This window comes from Bombina bombina, chromosome 8 (genome assembly GCF_027579735.1).
Source record: "Bombina bombina isolate aBomBom1 chromosome 8, aBomBom1.pri, whole genome shotgun sequence".
Taxonomy (NCBI): Eukaryota; Metazoa; Chordata; class Amphibia; order Anura; family Bombinatoridae; genus Bombina; species Bombina bombina.
The window spans coordinates 166,082,513-166,099,040 of record NC_069506.1 but is presented as its reverse complement, the minus strand read 5'-3'; the positions used below and the strand labels follow the sequence as shown (position 1 = coordinate 166,099,040).

Genomic DNA, 16,528 nt, shown 5'->3' with positions numbered 1-16,528 from the left:
TATAATAAATGTATTACCCTCTAATCTAATCCCCCTATACCGCTGCCACCTATATTAAATTTATTAACCTCTAAAATACACAAATTTAAGTATGTATGGAGAGAGTGGTGTGTACTCAGTGGACACACCACGCCCTTAGGGGGCGCTTCCTCAGTTCCAATATAATAAGTGATATGGTAGTGCTTGTAATGTCTCGACAAAAAAAACAGGCCTAAATCTAGAAATATGATAATAGCAACAATTATAAAACTATAAATAAAACCCTAAAAAAATCTAAAATGTGGACATAAGTAAGTAACCACAATGCTGAAAATGATAATAGTAAAAAACTATATATATATACAGGGAGTGCAGAATTATTAGGCAAGTTGTATTTTTGAGGATTAATTTTATTATTGAACAACAACCATGTTCTCAATGAACCCAAAAAAACTCATTAATATCAAAGCTGAATCGTTTTGGAAGTAGTTTTTAGTTTGTTTTTAGTTATAGCTATTTTAGGGGGATATCTGTGTGTGCAGGTGACTATTACTGTGCATAATTATTAGGCAACTTAACAAAAAACAAATATATACCCATTTCAATTATTTATTTTTACCAGTGAAACCAATATAACATCTCAACATTCACAAATATAAATTTCTGACATTCAAAAACAAAACAAAACCAAATCAGTGACCAATATAGCCACCTTTCTTTGCAAGGACACTCAAAAGCCTGCCATCCATGAATTCTGTCAGTGTTTTGATCTGTTCACCATCAACATTGCGTGCAGCAGCAACCACAGCCTCCCAGACACTGTTCAGAGAGGTGTACTGTTTTCCCTCCTTGTAAATCTCACATTTGATGATGGACCACAGGTTCTCAATGGGGTTCAGATCAGGTGAATAAGGAGGCCATGTCATTAGATTTTCTTCTTTTATACCCTTTCTTGCCAGCCACGCTGTGGAGTACTTGGACGCGTGTGATGGAGCATTGTCCTGCATGAAAATCATGTTTTTCTTGAAGGATGCAGACTTCTTCCTGTACCACTGCTTGAAGAAGGTGTCTTCCAGAAACTGGCAGTAGGACTGGGAGTTGAGCTTGACTCCATCCTCAACCCGAAAAGGCCCCACAAGCTCATCTTTGATGATACCAGCCCAAACCAGTACTCCACCTCCACCTTGCTGGCGTCTGAGTCGGACTGGAGCTCTCTGCCCTTTACCAATCCAGCCACGGGCCCATCCATCTGGCCCATCAAGACTCACTCTCATTTCATCAGTCCATAAAACCTTAGAAAAATCTGTCTTGAGATATTTCTTGGCCCAGTCTTGACGTTTCAGCTTGTGTGTCTTGTTCAGTGGTGGTCGTCTTTCAGCCTTTCTTACCTTGGCCATGTCTCTGAGTATTGCACACCTTGTGCTTTTGGGCACTCCATTGATGTTGCAGCTCTGAAATATGGCCAAACTGGTGGCAAGTGGCATCTTGGCAGCTGCACGCTTGACTTTTCTCAGTTCATGGGCAGTTATTTTGCGCCTTGGTTTTTCCACATGCTTCTTGCGACCCTGTTGACTATTTTGAATGAAACGCTTGATTGTTCAATGATCACGCTTCAGAAGCTTTGCAATTTTAAGAGTGCTGCATCCCTCTGCAAGATATCTCACTATTTTTGACTTTTCTGAGCCTGTCAAGTCCTTCTTTTGACCCATTTTGCCAAGGGAAAGGAAGTTGCCTAATAATTATGCACACCTGATATAGGGTGTTGATGTCATTAAACAAAGAAAAAAGAAAGCAGCGCTTTACATACACCTTTACAATATTACCACAAGTCTTAGATACAGACTTCTCTTCTGTGGAGCAAAAAACGATACAGGTGTTTCCACCCCCAATCGATCCTGATGCAGCCGCTCTCGTCCTGTGTCTCTCTCCCCACACTGGATATGGCGTGATCAAAAAATAGCTGTGAAGTAAGAACAGCGCAGGAGGACCGAGATTCAAGATAGTAGTTTTATTGATACAAATACAAGACACACAACGATTCCTACTTACAAACGGTAGGTATTAAAAGAGCCTTTCACAATCTATGATGTGAACAATTCTTTAGTCCAGAAGCAAGGAAGACCACAGCCGGCAGGTATGTCTCACTTTTCGTCAAGTAGCTGCACACAGCTTAGGTCGCGGTGGGAAGCTTTTTTTCAATAACTTCTTTAAACCATATGGATAGCTTGACGCGTTTCCCCCGGTGTACGCCCGGGCTTTATCAAGAGCAGAATGTTAAATTGAACAGATTGTTAGCTTTTAAAGTTGGTGCTTCCACCCAGTTGGCTGATGGTATACACCAATCAGGGTGCGGTTAACGAACACACCCTTTTTGTTTACAACAGCGGCAATTTATACATGTTCACAGATCAACGATCGATATACTCAGTAGTAGATTTATGCACTAACTGAATATATTTACAATGCTTATATGGTACAGAATTTTTCAAACACACGCTTTAAAACATAAAATTAGATAGTAAAATTAAAAATAATTACAACTTAGTAAATGCAATTTGATAAATACATTGCATACAAAAGCTGATACAAGAGTTAAAAGCAAATTTTGTTACAAATGTTAAAAACAAATTCATGACATAATATGCAAATAGATGTTTTTTAAAAAAGATATACAGATAAATAATTTAAAAACATAAGAATTCTATCAAAAAGATGTACTGGAAATTGATATAGATCCTGTAACGATAAGAAATACATATAAGTAAATTCATCTTATTATGCAAAGATCATAATTATAACTGTAACCTACATACATTGTTTCTCAGATATAAATTCGACATATAAAAGATCTTTGGATATTTTCATATTAGAATACTACCATTCTTCATATAAAAGCCTGTACGTCTAAATCAATATTGAGACCCAAAGGATTCAAACTCTTTAACTTATAAATCCATTCGGTTTCTCGTTGTCTTAAAGTTCTCAGTCTATTAGGATAACTTGGTGGTATCCAATCTATTATTTGTATTTCTAAACCTCTCGGATTACTGCCATGAACCAATAAAAAATGATTAGGTACACTGTGTTTTATAAAACCATTTTTAATTTTATATAAGTGTTCATTAAATCTTGTTCTAGTATTTCTTTTGGTACGTCCAATGTAAATTAGATCACAACTGCATCTTAGCAGATAGACAGTATATGTCGATTCACAGTTGCATCTGTGTTTGATCTCAAATTGTTCAGTATCATCGGAACTACTGAACCTATTTCCTTTTCTGACAAAAGAACACATGTTACATCTGCTCTTACTACATTTGTACGTGCCAGTTGGAATTGATAACCAATTACTTAAGGTGTTTTTACTTTCATTCGTTATTGAACCATTATCTCCACTTTTTCTCAGTTTACTGGGAGCTAGATGGTTTTTCAAGTTGCGATTTTTTCTGAACGTAATGCAAGGTTTATCTGTTATAATTTGACTCAAGATTGGATCGGATTTTAATATTCCCCAGTGTTTGTTCATTACCTTCTTTATTATACTCGCTCCTTCACTAAAGGTAGTTATAAACCTTGTTTGATTGTTAGCCTCCTGGCTTTTAACCTGATGCTTAATGGTATTATCCAGTAGTCTATTTCTATCTAAATTTTCTGGCCCTTAGTTTAGCTGCTTTTAAAAGTTCATTTTCATACCCTTTCTCTAAAAATTTCTTGTCTAGGGTTTCAGCTTCACTATCAAAATCTGTTATTCTAGAACAATTACGTCTCACTCGAGTATATTGGCTAAAAGGAATATTGTTCTTCCAATTTTTAAGATGTCCACTCCTGGCATCAACAAAACTATTCCTGTCAACTGTCTTCCTATGATTTTTCACTATGACTTTATTCTCTATGGGGTCCTTCATAAGATTGATATCTAAAAACACAATATTATCCTTGGAACATGTACCACAAAATTCTAAGTCAAAAGAATTTTCATTTATATATGTTGAGAATTGTGTCAAGGACTGTGACGACCCTTTCCATAAAATAATCACGTCGTCAATATATCTAGCATATTTTACAATGTTACCTTCAAAAGGATTATTATTCAAAATATATTCCCTTTCAAAATCATCCATAAAAATATTAGCGTAAGATGGGGCAAATGTCCCCATCGCGGTTCCTTTTAGCTGCAAATAAAAAGAATCCTCAAACTCAAAATAATTATGAGAGAGAATAAATGAAATGGAATCCAAAATAAATTGCAAATGAACATCAGGAATATCATAGTATAAAAAAGCTCTTTTAATAGCTCTAATGCCTTTTTCATGAAGAATGGTAGTATTCTAATATGCAAATATCCAAAGATCTTTTATATGTCGAATTTATATCTGAGAAACAATGTATGTAGGTTACAGTTATAATTATGATCTTTGCATAATAAGATGAATTTACTTATATGTATTTCTTATCGTTACAGGATCTATATCAATTTCCAGTACATCTTTTTGATAGAATTCTTATGTTTTTAAATTATTTATCTGTATATCTTTTTTAAAAAACATATATTTGCATATTATGTCATGAATTTGTTTTTAACATTTGTAACAAAATTTGCTTTTAACTCTTGTATCAGCTTTTGTATGCAATGTATTTATCAAATTGCATTTACTAAGTTGTAATTATTTTTAATTTTACTATCTAATTTTATGTTTTAAAGCGTGTGTTTGAAAAATTCTGTACCGTATAAGCATTGTAAATATATTCAGTTAGTGCATAAATCTACTACTGAGTATATCGATCGTTGATCTGTGAACATGTATAAATTGCTGCTGTTGTAAACAAAAAGGGTGTGTTCGTTAACCGCACCCTGATTGGTGTATACCATCAGCCAACTGGGTGGAAGCACCAACTTTAAAAGCTAACAATCTGTTCAATTTAACATTCTGCTCTTGATAAAGCCCGGGCGTACACCGGGGGAAACGCGTCGAGCTATCCATATGGTTTAAAGAAGTTATTGAAAAAAAGCTTCCCACCGCGACCTAAGCTGTGTGCAGCTACTTGACGAAAAGTGAGACATACCTGCCGGCTGTAGTCTTCCTTGCTTCTGGACTAAAGAATTGTTCACATCATAGATTGTGAAAGGCTCTTTTAATACCTACCGTTTGTAAGTAGGAATCGTTGTGTGTCTTGTATTTGTATCAATAAAACTGCTACCTTGAATCTCGGTCCTCCTGCGCTGTTCTTACTTCACAGCTATTTGTTGATGTCATTAGACCACACCCCTTCTCATTACAGAGATGCACATCACCTAATATGCTTAATTGGTAGTAGGCTTTCGAGCCTATACAGCTTGGAGTAAGACAACATGCATAAAGAGGATGATGTGGTCAAAATACTCATTTGCCTAATAATTCTGCACTCCCTGTATAAGAATATATATATATATTACTAGAATATAAACATAGATTGGAAAAAATAATAAAACCAATTCAAAACCAAATAATGATAATGTGAAAGTCTATGAGTCCAGGGTAATGACAATTTCCAGATGTTTAAGGCTGCCTCTGTTTTTTATTCTTAAATACAAAAATTTCCCTACCACTAAACCTAAGTCTAACCCTACAAATAGCCCTGAAAAGGGCCTTTTGCGTGGCATTGTCCCAAAGTAACCAGCTCTATTACCAGCCCTTAAAAGGGCCTTTTGCAGGGTATTGCCCCAAAGTAACCAGCTCTATTACCAGCCCTTTAAAGGGCCTTTTGCGGGGCATTGTCACAAAGTAATCAGCTCTTTTACCTGTAATCTAATCCCCCTACACCGCCGCCACCGATATTAAATATATTAACCCCTAATCTAATCCCCCTACACCGCCGCCACCTATATTAATTGTATTAACCCCTAATTATATTATGGTTAATATAGTTATTATAGTTATTATATTATATATATTAACTATATTAACCCTATCTAACTCTAACACCCCTAACTTAATTATTATTAAAATAAATCTAAATAATATTAATAATATTTACTAAATTATTCCTATTTAAAACTAAATACTTACCTATAAAATAAACCCTAAGATAGCTACAATATAATTAATAATTACATTGTAGCTATTTTAGGGTTTATATTTATTTTACAGGTAACTTGGTATTTATTTTAACTAGGTACAATAGCTATTAAATAGTTAATAACTATTTAATAGCTACCTAGTTAAAATAATTACCAATTTACCTGTAAAATAAATCCTAACCTAAGTTACAAATACACCTACACTATCAATAAATTAAATAAACTACAAATATCTAAACTAAACTACAATTAAATACACTAAACTAAACGACAAAAACAAACAAACACTAAATTACAAAAAATAAAAAAAAGATTACATGAATTTTAAGCTAATTACACCTAATCTAAGCCCCCTAATAAAATAATAAAGCCCCCCAAAATAAAAATTTTTTGCCTACCCTAATCTAAATTACAAAAAGTAATCAGCTCTATTACCAGCCCTTAAAAGGGCCTTTTGTGGGGCATTGCCCCAAAGTAATCAGCTCTTTTACTTGTAAAAAAAAAAGAACACCCCCCATTACAACCCACCACCCACATACCCCTACTCTAACCCACCCAATCCCCCCTTAAAAAAACCTAAGTCTAACCCCCAAGTGCTCCTTCCCTGTCCTGAAGACCGGCGGAGAAGGTCCTGTTCCAGGCGGAGAAGTCTTCTTCCAGACGGCGACCTCTTCTTCTTCCAGGATCCAGCGGGCGCGGAGCAGTTGAAGACCGCAGAGCTGAAGACCGTCCATGTGGAACTGAAGACCGGCGATGCTGGAACTGAAGATCGGCGACGCTGGAACTGAAGACCAGAGCCGGAGCGTGGAGGATCCTCTTCATACGATCGCCGCTGTACACTGAATAGGAATTCAAGGTACGCGATTAAAAATGGCGTCCCTTGAATTCCTATTGGCTGATTTGAATTCCTATTGGCTAATTTGAGCCTTCAAATTCAAATCAGCCAATCGGATGCAAGCTACTTTAATTCTATTGGCTGATTTGAATAGCCAATAGAATAAGAGCTACTGTAATTCTAAAGGGACACTGAACCCAAATTTTTTCTTTCGTGATTCAGAGAGAGCATGCAATTTTAAGCAACTTTCTAATTTACTCCTATTATCAAATTTTCTTAATTCTCTTGGTATCTTTATTTGAAATGCAAGAATGTAAGTTTAGATGCCGGCCCATTTTTGGTGAATAACCTGGGTTATTCTTGCTGATTGGATAAATTCATCCACCAATTAAAAAAAGTGCTGTCCAGAGTTCTTAAACAAAAAATCTTAGATGCCTTCTTTTTCAAATAAAGATAGCAAGTGAACGAAGAAAAAATGATAATAGAAGTAAATTAGAAAGTTGCTTAAAATTGCATGCTCTATCTGAATCACAAAAGAAAAAATTTGGGTTCAGTGTCCCTTTAATGTAGCTGGCGGCGGTGTAGGGGGGTCAGATTAGGGGGTAATATATTTATATTATATGTAGTTGGCGGCAGGGTCCGGGAGAGTCGGTTTAGGGGTTAATATTTTTATTATTAGGAATGACAGGGGGGATTGCGGATAGAGGGGTATATGTGTCGGGCTATGTTTAGGAGGCGTGTTAGACAGTAACGGGTGATTTTATAACTTAGTCAGTTTTTTATGTGGCGGCAGTTTTGTAAAGTGCCGTAAGTCACTGGCGACTCCAGAAATTTGTACTTACGCAGATTTCCGGGCATCACTAGTTTGTCAGACTTACGGCACTTTAGCATCTGACGGCGCCGTATATATAAGATAGCTCAAGTTGCGGGCTGAAACTACGGGCGGCGCAGGTTTCCACGCTTGCGCCAAAACCTGTGCCGTATATCGGATTGTGCCCCTGATTTTAAAGACCTCTAGTCACAACAGAATGTATTAGGGTACTATAATGTTACCATATACAAACTTATAATGCAGTTTACTTATTTTCCAGTTGAACAGTGGATTTTGTGCTAAATTTCTCTACTGTTAATACAGCATATTGGTTTTATCATATATAGGGGACTGTAAATAGCATTTGAAAGCAGACTAATTGCTTATACTTCTATTAATGATGAGATCGATTATTGCATCTTTATTGCATAATTTTGGATTGTCCTGCATGACAAAATAGCATTGACCTATTATCCTGAGATCCATATTTTTTTATGTACCACACTTATGCAGTATATACATTTTCTATATTATGTACTAATAAATAACTATTTGTAATATTAATTATAATCATCATCATTAAAAAAATATTCTTTTTTTCATAGTACCATAGTAGATGAGGTTTAAAAAAGACAGAATTCCATTGAGTTCAACCAATACAAATCTTAATTTATCTACAATAAAAGCAGTTGATCTTAAATTAATCCCATTAAAAAGGTGACTTATTTAACACTAGCAATCATAAATCTGAATTCTGATTCTAGCCAGAAATGTATGTTAACCATTTCAAATGTATCTAAGGTATTGGCATTTACTGCCTCCTTAGGTAATGAATTGCAAAATTTAATTACATTAGCAAAGTTGTTTCATGCTCACCAAAGTATTTTGGACCCACTTTAAAATGCCTATTGTTGTTTTCTGGCTTTAATAATATGCCAAAAAATAATTACCTTTATGTAATTCAATTTCTTGCTTTTTTCTATTAAAAAATGTTTACCAAAACCCTCCTTGTTTAGTAGATGTCTATTCGTGATCTGTAGTGTCACATTGCTAGAAACCAAGTCAGGGTAATCCTTTTAAACCATTACAGAGTGTGTGTAATCTTCTGTCCATCAGTCTGGAGGTGAAGCAAAGGTCATCTGACAAATTTGTCCATAGATATTAGCAAAGAAAAACAATTCAACTCACATTTAGTTAAAACAAAATTGTGTTTCTTTATGGCTGACGTTGTAAAGTAACGGCTCAGATGCTTTGTCTTTCCAGGATTTCCTCCTTCACTTCAGTATGTGCAATGCTAATTATATTTATTTTGTTGATTGGTTTAGGGGATACGCTGTTCCAAATGGCGGAGGTTCATCGGCAAATCCAAGTTCAGTTGGAAGAAGTAGTAAGTATAATTTTCAGATTGGATTTAACATTATACCTCTGTGTTTGTTTTATATTAAGGAAAAAAACACTTCATTACATTACATTACAACTAATGAAAGCAATATGGAATAGTGTGTATTTACTACACCCACACAAACTGATTCCTGTATGCAGAAATTTAATGCAAAAAGGAATATACGGGAAAATAGTATTTAATTTTCCAGTTATAATACATTCAGTTTATCTAGCTTTTTTATTTTTTTTAATATCCTACTCAAACACTTACAAGTTGAAAGTAAATGGTTGTGCTAGAGCAAACAAAATTTGCCCTCACTGATTAGCGCTCCTGAAGATCTAGCGTAAAGTGTAAGATTAAAAAAAAACCACACCAAACACATTTCATTAAAATAAAATATCACACTCATATATAAACCTTCGGATAAAACTATTTTATATAAGAATTAATAAAAAAAAAAATTATTGCATAATTTTGGATTGTCCTGCATGACAAAATAGCATTGACCTATTATCCTGAGATCAGCCAATCGGATTGAACTTGAATCTGATTGGCTGATTCAATCAGCCAATCAGATTTTTCCTACCTTAATTCTGATTGGCTGATAGAATCCTATCAGCCAATCAGAATTTGAGGGACGCCATCTTGGATGACGTCACTTAAAGGAACCTTCATTCGTCGGGAGTCGCCGGAAGAAGAGGATGGATCCGCATCGGCTGCTTCAAGATGGTCCCACTCCGCGCCGGATGGAAGAAGATAGAAGATGCCGCCTGGATGAAGATGTCTACCGGTCCGGATGCCCTCTTCTTGCTGGATAGGATGAAGACTTCGGACCCTCTTCTGGACCTCTTCTTGCCGGATAGGATTAAGACTTCGGAGCCTCTTCTGGACGGATCGGAGATACCCGGCGTGGTGAAGATAAGGTAGGAAGATCTTCAGGGGCTTAGTGTTAGGTTTTTTAAGGGGGGTTTGGGTTAGATTAGGGGTATGTGGGTGGTGGGTTGTAATGTTGGGGGGGGTATTGTATGTTTATTTAAATGCAAAAGAGCTGTTTTCTTTGGGGCATGCCCCGCAAAAGGCCCTTAAGGTAAAAGAGCTGTTAAATTTTTATTTTAGAATAGGGTAGGGCATTTTTTTATTTTGGCGGGCTTTGTTATTTTTTTAGGGGGCTTAGAGTAGGTGTAATTAGTTTAAAATTCATGTAATCTTTTTTTATTTTTTGTAATTTAGTGGGGGTTTTTTTTGTAATTTAGTGTTTGTTTTTTTGTAATTTAGTTTAGTTGATTTAATTGTAGATAATTGTAGTTAGTTTACTTAATTAATTTATTGATAGTGTAGTGTTAGGTTTAATTGTAACTTAGGTTAGGATTTATTTTACAGGTAATTTTGTAATTATTTTAACTAGGTAGCTATTAAATAGTTATTAACTATTTAATAGCTATTGTACCTAGTTAAAATAAATACAAAGTTGCCTGTAAAATAAATATAAATCCTAAAATAGCTACAATATAATTATTATTTATATTGTAGCTATATTAGGGTTTATTTTACAGGTAAGTATTTAGTTTTAAATAGGATTAATTTATTTAACCCCTTAGTGACCAGAGCACTTTTCCATTTTCTGTCCGTTTGGGACCAAGGCTATTTTTACATTTTTGCAGTGTTTGTGTTTAGCTGTAATTTTCTTCTTACTCATTTACTGTACCCACACATATTATATACCGTTTTTCTCGCCATTAAATGGACTTTCTAAAGATACCATTATTTTCATCATATCTTATAATTTACTATAAAAAAAATTATAAAATATGAGGAAAAAATGGAAAAAAACACACTTTTTCTAACTTTGACCCCCAAAATCTGTTACATATCTAAAACCACCAAAAAACACCCATGCTAAATAGTTTCTAAATTTTGTCCTGAGTTTAGAAATACCCAATGTTTACATGTTCTTTGCTTTTTTTGCAAGTTATAGGGCCATAAATACAAGTAGCACTTTGCTATTTCCAAACCATTTTTTTCCAAAATTAGCGCTAGTTACATTAGAACACTGATATCTTTCAGGAATCCCTGAATATCCCTTGACATGTATATATTTTTTTTTAGTAGACATCCCAAAGTATTGATCTAGGCCAATTTTGGTATATTTCATACCACCATTTCACCGCCAAATGCGATCAAATACAAAAAATTGTTCACTTTTTCACGAATTTTTTCACAAACTTTAGGTTTCTCACTGAAATCATTTACAAACAGCTTGTGCAATTATGGCATAAATGGTTGTAAATTCTTCTCTGGGATCCCCTTTGTTCAGAAATAGCACACATATATGGCTTTGGCGTTGCTTTTTGGTAATTAGAAGGCCGCTAAATGCCACTGCGCACCACAAGTGTATCATGCCCAGCAGTTAAGGGGTTAATTAGGGAGCTTTTAGGGAGCTTGTAGGGTTAATTTTAGCTTTAGTGTAGTGTAGTAGACAACCCCAAGTATTGATCTAGGCACATTTTGGTATATTTCATGCCACCATTTCACCGCCAAATGCGATCAAATTAAAAAAAACGTAAAATTTTTCACAATTTTAGGTTTCTCACTGAAATCATTTACAAACAGCTTGTGCAATTATGGCACAAATGGTTGTAAATGCTTGTCTGGGATCCCCTTTGTTCAGAAATAGCAGACATATATGACTTTGGCGTTGCTTTCTGGTAATTAGAAGGCCACTAAATCCTGTTGCGCCTCACACGTGTATTATGGCTAGCAGTGAAAGGGTTAATTAGGGAGTTTGTAGTGAGCTTGCAGGGTTAATTTTAGCTTTAGTGTAGAGATCAGCCTCCCATCTGACACATCCCACCCCCTGATCCCTCCCAAACAGCTCCCTTCCCTCCCCCACCCCACAATTGTCCCCGCCATCTTAAGTACTGGCAGAAAGTCTGCCAGTACTAAAATAAAAGAGTTTTTAAAAAAAAATGAATTTTTTTTTTAGCATATTTACATATGCTACTGTGTAGGATCCCCCCCTTAGCCCCCAACCTCCCTGATCCCCCCCAAAACCGCTCTCTAACCCTCCCCTCTGCCTTATTGGGGGCCATCTTGGGTACTGGCAGCTGTCTGCCAGTACCCAGTTTACAATAAAAAGTGCTTTTTTTTGGTTTTTTTTGTTTTTTTCTGTAGTGTAGCTTCCCCCAACCCCCCACCCCCCACAAACAAACCCCCACCACCTTGCTCATTGTATATATTTTATTTTGAATATATTTTTTATTTCCCCATTTTCTGCAGTGTAGCGGTTCCCACCCGCTCCCTCCCCGTGCACGCGCCCGCCCCCACCCTCCCGTGCACGCGCGCGCGCGCCCGTGCGCGCCCCCAGCCACCCCCGCCCACGATCCCGCCCCCCTTCAGATCCACATGGCCATCGATGGCCGCCACCCGCCTCCCGGTCCGGCTCCCACCCACCAACGCCGGTAGCCACCGATCTCCGGTGCAGAGAGGGCCACAGAGTGGCTCTCTCTGCACCGGATGGCTTACAAACGTTATTGCAGGATGCCTCCATATCGAGGCATCACTGCAATAACCGGAAAGCAGCTGGAAGCGAGCAGGATCGCTTCCAGCTGCTTTCCACACTGAGGACGTGCAGGGTACGTTCTCAGGCATTAACTGCCTTTTTTCTGAGGACGTACCCTGCACGTCCTCAGTCGTTAAGGGGTTAATAAGATTTATTTTATTTCGTTAGATTTAAATTATATTTAATTTAGGGGGGTGTTAGTGTTAGGATTAGACTTAGCTTTAGGGGTTAATACATTTGTTAGAGTAGCGGCGAGGTCCGGTCGGCAGATTAGGGGTTAATAATTGAAGTTAGGTGTCGGCGATGTTAGGGAGGGCAGATTAGGGGTTAATAAAATTTATTATAGGGTTTTTAGAGTCGGGAGTGAGGCGGATTAGGGGTTAATACATTTATTATAGTAGCGGTGAGGTCCGGTCGGCAGATTAGGGGTTAAAAAGTATAGGTAGGTAGTGGCGACGTTGGGGGTGGCAGATTAGGGGTTAATAAATATTATGTAGGTGTTGGCGATGTTAGGGGCAGCAGATTAGGGGTACATAGGGATAATGTAGGTTGCGGCGGTGTGCGGTCTGCAGATTAGGTGTTAAAAAAATATATTAGAGTGGCGGCGATGTGGGGGGGCCTCGGTTTAGGGGTACATAGGTAGTTTATGGGTGTTAGTGTACTTTAGAGCACAGTAGTTAAGAGCATTATGAACCGGCGTTAGCCCAGAAAGCTCTTAACTCCTGACTTTTTTCTGCGGCTGGAGTTTTGTCGTTAGAGTTCTAACGCTCACTTCAGCCAAGACTCTAAATACCGTCGTTAGAAAGATCCCATTGAAAAGATAGGATTCGAAATTGACGTAAGGGGATCTGCGGTATGGAAAAGTCACGGCTGGAAAGTGAGCGTTAGACCCTTACCTACAAGACTCTAAATACCAGCGGTAGGCCAAAACCAGCGTTAGGACCCCCTAACGCTGGTTTTGACGTCTAACGCAGAACTCTAAATCTAGGCGTTTGTATTTTTAAATTAAAGTGATGGTAAATCCAAGCTTATAACAAACTAACGTTTATTTTTAGTGATGGTAAATCCTAGCTTTTTTATACGCTTGGGTTTACCATCACTTTAAAAGATTGTGATTATTTAATGTTTTTGCAATAAAAAGTAATGGTTACAAATTTTCTCTTCAAATGTTTAGATGATTTGAGGACATTTTGATGCATGCCATACTTATTATCTAAATACGAGCTTTATCATTATGCGCTTGGATTTGTTATAATAAAATTACTTTGAGTATTGGGATGCAATGTCTCCGATTGTGTTTCTGACAGATCAGTTTGAAGCTTGCCCTTAGAGGATCGAATAAGCGATTGTACAGCAGCACCACTCAACCAGCCAGACATCGGAACTATCTGTGATTGTTTTAATGGAAATTATTATAGGCCTTTATACGGGGACTTGTGACAATCTCATTTTATTTTATAATATATATTTACTTATTATTCACTGTCTGCTTGCTCATATTCATTTTTTGTAGTCTAAAATAAGTCACAGTAGCTCTGCCTTACTTTTTGTTGGCATTATGTGTACATATATGTCTAAATATATGTGTATATATGTGTGTATATACCATATTTTTCGCTCCATAAGACGCACCTAGTTTTTAGAGGAGGAAAACAAGAAAAAAAATATTCGGAATCAAATGGTGTAGTAAACTGTTTAATAAACAACTGCTTGTTGTTCTTCCCTCTCCTCCTTGAGGCTAAAGTTACAGCCTTACAGTAATGATAATGATAACTAACGGACACGCTGCACTCAGGATTCAGGAACTTCCTAAACACCTTGAGTGCAGCGTGGTCTGTTAGTTATAATTATCATTACTGTAAGGCTGTAACTTTAGTCTCAAGGGGGAGAGGGAAGAACAACATGCAGTGAGTCGGCAGATGCAGCCTAAGTGACAGCGGCCAAGCAGCAGATAGGAAATTGCCAATAAAAAAAAAATGCATTTAATGATGTGCCGTGTAGCATTGCATGCATCCACTGACACTGGGCCACTACCGGTAACAAACTAAGTAAACAGTATACAGTCATATTAGTTATATCATCAGACCCCATAAATAAAAAATACATAATTATCCTTTACCGTCTTTTAACGTGCAAACACTGGGGCAGGGCACCACAGGAACAAACTAAACACTGACTACAGCACTGTCCGAAGTCTCAGAGTCAGTGGGCGGGCCAAAGGTAACCGGCGGTCCACACATTCACTCCATAAGACACACAGACATTTCCCCTTACTTTAGAGGGGGGAAAAAGTGTGTCTTATGGAGCAAAAAATATGGTATATATATATATATATATATATATATATATATATATAACACACAGAGAAAATCCAGCACTCGCTTACAAGTTCTCAGCTAAGATTAAAAGCAAAACTGGAAGAGTTAGTTTACCGCATCTGACCAAATGGGACAAGCCCAGGTACCACGTCAAGGTCTCTTCCAAAACCTGGGTCCCTAATACAGTCATACAAATGCCAGCTCTCAATCAAACAAACTGGGAACAAGTCAGGGTTCACAGACTTATGTAATCACCCTAGACATATACAAAACACGGAAGGGGACTGCACTCTCAAACTGGACTGGGTACACATCCCATGATCCTGCAACATGCTTAGCCCTGGGTGCTATAGCACTCTCAGGAAGCTGTGCTGTCTCCAGAGTCACAGGCAGCTGAGAGCTTGTAATCGAGTGCTGGACTTTCTCTGTGTGTTGTATTAATTTATTTTGTAATTTTCCCTATGGGCCTTGCTAGACTGCAGGTAAGTGCTTTTGTCTTCTAGGTGCTGGAAACTTGCACTTCAGAAAGAAATGCCATTTGCAGTATATGGGGACAGTTTATAATCCTTTATACAGGATTAATTTAAGCAATGAGCAGGCAAATTATATGTATGTGACTAAAGACTTAGGTTAACCTTCTTTATGGGCATGAAGGAGTTAACCTTATAATTGGGGCTCAATTATATATTTATTTAATCTAAATGTCTTGGAGGTCATTTAATTATAACTCTGGACTATGAACAAATGTTTATTGTCATTCCGGTGGAATAATTTACACTGGTACAGCGTGAATCCGATCTGAGTTTTCCTGGGGAGTACGGCAACTTAGACTGCAGTTGTCAGTTTGCCTGGTATAATCGTCTGACTCACACGCTTTACTTAGTTGCGCAGTGTTTTTCCAGCCGATCACATGACTGCCTCTCTTCTGCTCATAAGATTTATCAGAGCGGCATTGGCTTTGCTGTGAGCCTGGCAAGTTTTCTACTAGAAATAATCCTTTGCCTGTCAGGATTTTTATACTCCGGAAGGGGCAGGTAGGACAACTCAGTTCGGCTGAGGTGTAGAGGTCCTCAGTTAGGTTTATTTTGGAGCGCAATTTCGTTCTGAGCATTTAAAGTGACAGTATCATTTGATTTTTTTTTTATTTCTTTTTGTCATTCCGGTGGAATAATTTATTTTATGGACATGGAACAGGAGTCTGTCCCTATGGCGTCACATACACTGCCCTGCAGTTCCTCTTATCCTCCTGGAGGAGTTTATTTTCCTGCAGATTTTGCTGCACAGGTATCTTCTGCTGTATCTGCGGCATTATCTGCTTTTTCTATGTTGGTAAAACACAAGAGACAAATTTAGACATTCAGATAGTAAGGTTGCTGTTCCACATTCTGCTACACAGCTTGCCCTCCTTCATAAGTCTGATGAGGAAGATTCGTCGGTAGCCTCTGAGGGCGAAATCTCAGATTCGTACAGTATAATTCCTTCATCTGATACTGAAGAAGTAAACTTCAGATTTAAGCTTGTACAACTTTGTGTACTCTTAAATGAGGTATTGGCTACTTTGGATGACTCTGATACTTCTGTCGT

General features: G+C 37.3%; 1 protein-coding gene across 1 annotated transcript in view; it reads left to right on the top strand.

The window, feature by feature from the left end:
- The window catches only part of LOC128638617 (brain-specific angiogenesis inhibitor 1-associated protein 2), a 276,667-nt gene that overhangs the window by 154,775 nt on the left and 105,364 nt on the right, over positions 1-16,528 (top strand). The window contains exon 4 of the mRNA XM_053690680.1: positions 9,009-9,070. Within this exon, the coding sequence (XP_053546655.1) occupies positions 9,009-9,070 (62 nt within the window). The remainder of the gene's footprint in view (positions 1-9,008; positions 9,071-16,528) is intronic.